Source organism: Arvicola amphibius, chromosome 6, assembly GCF_903992535.2.
Source record: "Arvicola amphibius chromosome 6, mArvAmp1.2, whole genome shotgun sequence".
Lineage (NCBI taxonomy): Eukaryota > Metazoa > Chordata > Mammalia > Rodentia > Cricetidae > Arvicola > Arvicola amphibius.
Window position 1 is genome coordinate 119,984,555 of NC_052052.2, and position 6,676 is coordinate 119,991,230.

General features: G+C 42.2%; 1 protein-coding gene across 1 annotated transcript; it reads right to left on the bottom strand.

Moving 5' to 3' along the window:
* Window positions 1–292: 292 nt before the first annotated feature.
* Window positions 293–3,767, bottom strand: Yae1 (YAE1 maturation factor of ABCE1). The gene is made up of 3 exons (XM_038335320.1): window positions 3,602–3,767; window positions 1,904–2,025; window positions 293–1,368 (listed from the first exon to the last, which is right to left on the bottom strand). Exons 1-3 carry the CDS (start codon window positions 3,725–3,727, stop codon window positions 939–941), a joined length of 678 nt encoding a protein of 225 aa, XP_038191248.1. The 5' UTR covers window positions 3,728–3,767; the 3' UTR covers window positions 293–938.
* Window positions 3,768–6,676: the final 2,909 nt, after the last annotated feature.

Below are 6,676 nucleotides of genomic sequence, written 5' to 3' on the forward strand. Positions count from 1 at the left end.
TTTTAAAGAGGGACTTAAGAAACCAGCTGAACATTACCATAGTCCTTAGGTCTTCTTGCCAGTCTCTCACAAGGAAGCATCTGTCAGCACAGCTACATACTGGCCAAATAGCAACTGAAGCTGTCATAAGGGACAATGACTCGGGTGCCTCTCAAGTCAGGCACTTTATATCATCTCCAGGTGGGGACAGGGCTGACAAATCCTTTCCTGACCCTAAATCGTGGAACAAAAATCTGCATGTGATTCTGTCTATGCTGGATTACACATTTCATGTTGAAGCAATACAGGTAAGTCAGGGGTCTTAGTGTTTTATTCCAATGAAAATAACAAGGTTGCAGTTCAGAAATAGTCTGTTTTAAGAAAATATGGCCAACTGCCTAGAAAACTAAGCAGTTCTTTACAGTCTAGCACAAAAATGTATTTTTTCTATTTTTCATAGAACTGAACATCTATGACCAAAATGTAAACAAGGTAAATTTTAATATTTTGATTATTCATTCAATGATATCAATAGTGTCAGTTTCTCTGGTCTCTTGACTTTACTGTATAGCTAACTACACATCTACTTCTATATATCTAGGTAACCTTTAGGTTACTTCGGCAACTTTGGTTTGGTTGCTGGTAACGAGGCCCTAAACTGTCACCCAATACAGTAGTAGAAAACAGCATTAGACTTTTCCCCCTTGTTCTTGGGTTTTGCTAGTCTTAGAAATTTGAAAATGACAATGAGGATTTTTGAATATATCTAAAATTTTAAAAAGTTACCAATAACAAAGATAATGGCTTATGTTCCATTTACTAGTGTTAACACTGAAGACCCCTCATAATCCCACAGGGGTAACTAGAGGAAAGCTGCTCAAACAATGGTCATCTTATGTAGACACACAACGCTCTGATGAATATTCTGAACTTTCTCCCACTATAGAAGGGAGACAATTTTAGAGCTGTCTGAGGTGCTGCAGCACGTCTACTGATACTCCCAGCTGTTTCACTAAGTTGGCCGTCTGTTCCAGAATCCAACTGAGGTTTGGTTTTTCCAAATGTGCATGCTCCTGTGTTCTGCAACAGTCTGAAGGTGAACAATCTTTCCCGCTAGGACTCTTATCAGAGTTTTTGTTAAACTCAGCACTATTTTCACAGAGTCTTTCATCTTCAGCTTCATCTATCTTTTTCTCAGCTGGAGCTACATGACAAAGGTCCATATCCTCAATGGAGTCCAATAAATCTGTAACTTGGGGCTGTGGAGTGACTGATTCCAGACGTTTAAGCACACACTCTTCACACTGGCCAACTGCATCCAGAAGATTATTTATTTTACTGATCAAAGTTGAACTATTACCGTGAAGGAGACACCAGGAGAGCAAAGCACTGAGCGAAAATATAAACAAGAGTTAAATAGGAAAAATTCAAATAGTCACAGGCATTTAGAAAACTAGGCCCTACATGTTTTCCTTCAAGACAACACCATGAAGAAACAGATTAGCAATAATAATGCATGTCAAAATCAGGAAAGTAACAATGTAAATAACACAAAAAGAACAAACAAAGCATCTTTTAATGCAAGTTAACCAAGACTTAATCATATAAACTGTTTATAAATCATACTTCCTTCACAGCTCTGTACCAATTTTTGATTTTATATTTTCTTAGACCATATAACTTCTATGCAATAAAATATAATTTACATAAAGCCAGAAAAACCAGTACCTTCTTTTCTTTCCTTTTTAAAAATGAAAGCCTAGGCTTGTTAAACAATTAGAAAGACAAAATATTATCAGGAGGAATACTTCGAAGACTTCATTGTCACGAAGCGGTGTCAATGAAATCTCAAGTCAGTGTTTATTTCTTAGGAGTACTCAATATTTAACGGAGGCATCAGGCATACTTAAACTTTTCAAATTACCTCAATGTTCCCCTGAGTAGCCCATAGTTTATAATGACTTCTGCACCTTCTTTATAACCTTGATTGAAGCCCTGTTGAAGAGTAACTGCTTTGCCGGCATCTACTCCATCTCTGTAACCTTCCTAAAGACAAGAAACTGCTTGTAACTGACACCAAGTCAATATTTTCTGGAGAAGCACAAAGCACAGAGTCCGTTCTGAAAATAGATTTAGCAGGTTTATATTACGTTAACTGAATATGATATGGCAGAGACATAAATCCAAAGCAGAAGGTTTCTTCTAAAACCCTACTATTGGTCTGTCCTTCCTTCCTGATCACATTTGTTTCCAGCCTGGCCTGGAATTCCTAGTCCTACTCCTCATTCTCCTAAGTGATGACAAGAGGCATGTGCCTCGTCACCACATCCTCAGCTTACTTTGGAATCCACGGTTACCTTGTAAACATTAAACACCAGTTGTTAGGTTCTTTTTAAGAACTGTGTTAGCAAGGTCTTCACAGATGTGGGAACTCCATGTCTGGTCTTGGTAACTTAACTAGAACAGGGCAGTTAAGGAGGCTGGCCAGGCTGGGTGAGAGGAAACTATTTTAGGAACAGCATAGAGGAAGTCTGAATTTAGAAATCTAATCTGAATGAGGCATAGAGATTTTGCCCTCTTATAACTGGTCTAGCCCCAGATTCCCAAGGCATTTTTATAATGATATCCTGGCTGTTGGACTCAACAAATATATCGCTGGAACACAGGTAGATCATGACAACTGCAGCTTAAAAGGACCACGAAATGGCTGGTAAGTATATTAGGTGGACACAGTTCTTTTTGCCTTTTACTTTTTAAATATTTATGTAACATATACTCCCCCCCTCCCCCCGGGGTGAGGGACGTTGCAAGCCATAACTTGATGTGGATTCCAGGGATGGAACTCCACCTCATTATGGTCTGGAATCCACCTCTCTGTGGACGCAGATCTGACCAGTTTTCTCACCAGAACCAAGTGATTCTACCCCGATATTATTAAGGCAAGTTTTCAATGAATGGTGAGAGAGAGAGAGGGACGAGGATGGAGAAGGAGACCGGGAAGAGGGGTGGGAGAGGTAGGAGGGAGAGGGGAGGGAAGGGGGAGATGGGAGAGGGCGCAGGAGAGGGAGAGGAAGAGGGAGAGAGACGAGAGGAGAGAGATGAGAGAGCAGATAGACGAGAGCGACGCTAGAGACGAGACGTCGAGAGAGAGAGAGAGAGCCGGAATGAATAGCACATTTAAAGTAAAACTGAAACAATATCTCCTCCTCTACCTTCCCGTCCTGTGACAACATTCTTAGGTTCACCTTTTCCAAGCTTTAGTAACACCACGCCTCACTTCGGACTCTCCACCCACTGAAAAACATCTGTGAATATGAGTTTTTCTGACAGCCTTAGTCCAGTCGGTATATGTTTCTCCCCTTCAGCTATTTCCCTCCCCAAACACCGAACTCTGGAAAAAGTTCACTTTAGTCCGTCAGTCCCCTGCTCCAAACCCAGCCGGGGCTCTCAAAGAACTCGTGTTTAAAGGTTATCAACCTTTAACCAAGTAACCAAGCTGGGTGGAAGACGGGGCGGCCTTGGGGTCGCGGGAAGACAGCTGACCCCCCCTGGTCCAGGCCTCCAACCCTTAGCCCCCGTGGGAATCCCACGCCCCGCGCGTCCACGTCCCCCGCCCATTTACTTGGATTCGTCTCCGCATGTGTCCCTGCCATTCCCGCTGCACTAACAGAGTCTCGTCCGCTTCCTCGTCAAACACATCCTGATCCCCAGGGCTCGGGATCTCGGGAACCGCTCGAACCCAAGACATGTCCGAAGAAACCACGAGTCCCGGAGCCCTGGAGCCCCGGAAGCGGCCGCAAGTGCTTCCGGCCCGGGGGCGGGGCGAAAGGGAAGGTGTGGGACGAAGCGGCTCGTGCGTCTGGTCCTACAGCACTGAGACTGGGGAATGCCGCTGTCTCCTCCCTGGCGTTTTAGTCGGCCGCCGGGGTGGGGTGGGTGCTGGGAGCTAAGTCCTACCATTCCAGGACTGAGACTCAGTTTCTGCGTGTGCTGAAGGATTTGGCCACCAGCGTGCAGCCGAGGACATTGGACTATGAAAGCTGATTCCGCGGTCAATTTGAGATTTAGTAATGTGAACACTTTTGTAAACCCAGCATCCATTGTCAGTTGCCCTCCCAGCCTTCCGCTCCTGCTCTGCGAGCTTGAGAGTTTAGGAATATGGTTCAAGCATTAGCAGCTTCTGGCCCACTGTACGTGTTGAAGAACTGGACAGCAGCGTTCTTGTTTTGTCCTTTGTATGAGAAAAATGAGTCGTGATAATTTTTCTGAAAAGTTTTCTAGAATACCTTTTTTTTGTATTAGACTTCATTTTAGGCCTTTGAGGGACTGCACGTCATAAGAATAAGTTCTCTCCCTGAGTTCTCAGGCCCCGTGGACTTCCTGTTAGAGTAGAAATGGTAGTTGAACAACAGTAACAGATAAGTAATTCATAGTTTGAAGATGTAAATCATATGAAAGAGTGCTACTGTGGGAGAAGACAGGTTACTATTTTAGTTTATTTTATATTTTTGTGCTGGGGATTGAACCCCAAGCTTTGCAAATGTGGAACATGTGCTCTGTCAATTCCCTGCAGCCCCAAAGTTACTATGTTACATTTTCAGGGAGAATTTGTATTCTGTAAATAAGTGTGTAAAACCAAATATAAATTGTGTTAATGTGGAATTATACAGATATTAATTAGAAATAAAATGGTATTAAGGGAAGCAATAGTGATAGTGATCGAAATGAATAAAATAGAAAACCCAAAAGTCCTGACTGTCAGTAGGCACTTGTCCTCAAACCCAAGGAACTGGTGCAATCTCCATGACCTATGTGATGGAAGGAGAGAACCAACTCCTGAAAGTTGTCTTCTGACTTCCACATATGTACTGTGGTGTGTGTGCGCGTGCGCACACACACACACACACAGAGTATGTAATAAATGCAATAAAAATAAAACAACACTGGCATATTAAACCCTATAAAGGCCAGGGTCTGGAGACACGGCCCAGCAGTTAATGCTTGCGGCTCTTCTGGAGGATGCTAGCTTAGGTTTGAGCGTCCACAGAGAGTGTACGGCTCACAACCACCTGTAACTCCAGCTCCAGGGATTCTGAAGCCTTTTTCTAGCCTCCAAGGGTACTTGCGCACACATGTACACACATGCATGCAAACACATATATGTATAAATAAAAATAAATCTTAAAAAATAAAAAGAAAGCAAATAATCCTCTCTTGCATCTTTCTCATTAAGAAAAAATATTAAACAAGAATTAGGAAGTGACCATTAATACAGATGAAAAACACAATAAATAATTCAAACTCAAGAGCAGCACATGTAGTGTTTTAAGACAAGCTCTCAGTAAACTGGAAATGTAGCAGAGGATGAGGATGATTTTGAACTTCTGATTTTTCAGTCTCTAACTCCTGAGCGCTAGGTTTACAGGTGTGCATCACCACGCCCAGTTCTGTGGTGCTGGGGATTGGATGCAAGGCCTCGAGCATGAACTCTACCAACTGAGCTGCTTCTCCATACACTTATATGAGTGTCTGCCCCTTAAAAGGTGAACTGTCTGATCTATGGCTCACTTATTAAAATGATTGCTTTACAAGGATAAAAGTATGAATTAGAGCCCAGAACCCACATACAAAAGTCAGGTATTGTAATTGTATCTGTAATTTCCAGATCTCGGGACATGAAGACAAATGGAATCCTGAGGCTTTTGACCACCCAGAATAGTTTAATTGGCAAGCAAAATCCAGGCCAGCTACTCCTGTCCCCCTCACCCATATGTCAGAGCACCTGAATATCCATAAGAATGCATATGTGTGTACACTCCCACACGCATTGTCTTATCAGAAGTTATTTTAAAATGATCCCATGTTATCACATGTAATGTTGCAATTTATTAAAGAGGAAAGCAAATCTTCATACTAATGCATTCAACATGATTACTTATTTTTCCATAAATGATTAAACCTTAGCTGTATTACTTGATCCTGCAGGAAATGTAGCATCTTCAGTGTCTTTCAAGTTTACTGACATTTTGATTGAACTGTTGTCAGTGTTGGTGATGCCACTTCAAACAAAATGTTAGAAGTACGTCTAGAGCTATTTCCAAAGTTGCTGGAAATTTTGCCCTCACCCTAAAGCAAAATTCATTTAACAGTTTTCATGAAATGCCTCTGTGGCTCAAACAGCTATTTCAAAATCAAACATTTTAATACAGTGCAGTCTGAAGATAGACTAATTGATACTTACATGCTGAGAAATGAGGGTAGGGAGTATTGAAGGTTGTTTTTGTTGTATTTGTATAGAACCAGAAAGCAGTATGTATAGTAAAAACACTTCAGTGTCTAGCATCCAATAGTCTTGATTCTGATCCCAGGTGTTTGAGGCAGTGTTCAGTGGCGCTGTGGGGCGTGAAGACTTGCGCGGTACACAGTGTGATCGCTGTGTGTTCAGATCAAAGCTTCAGCGAACCTGAACAATACAGCATGAGCAGATGCTGCCAGAACACCTTTGACTCCTTACACATTTGGAGTTTTGATTGCTTTGTGTTCAGAGACCTTTCACTGTTGCTAAAGAGTTCATGACTCAGTTTCAATTACGTTACCTCCTGATTAAAGAAGATCTCGTGTGTGTATGTGTGTGTGTGTGTGTGTGTGTGCGCGCGCGCGCGCGCATGTGTAAATGCACATGAATATGTAATGTGTG

Coding starts and splice junctions, on each gene's coding strand:
- Yae1 (XM_038335320.1), bottom strand. CDS start 3,727: ATGTCTTGGGTTCGAGCGGTTCCCGAGATCCCGAGCCCTGGGGATCAG. Junction 2,026..3,601: donor ACATGCGGAGACGAATCCAA/GTAAATGGGCGG, acceptor TCTTGTCTTTAG/GAAGGTTACAGAGATGGAGT. Junction 1,369..1,903: donor CTACTCAGGGGAACATTGAG/GTAATTTGAAAA, acceptor ATTTTCGCTCAG/TGCTTTGCTCTCCTGGTGTC.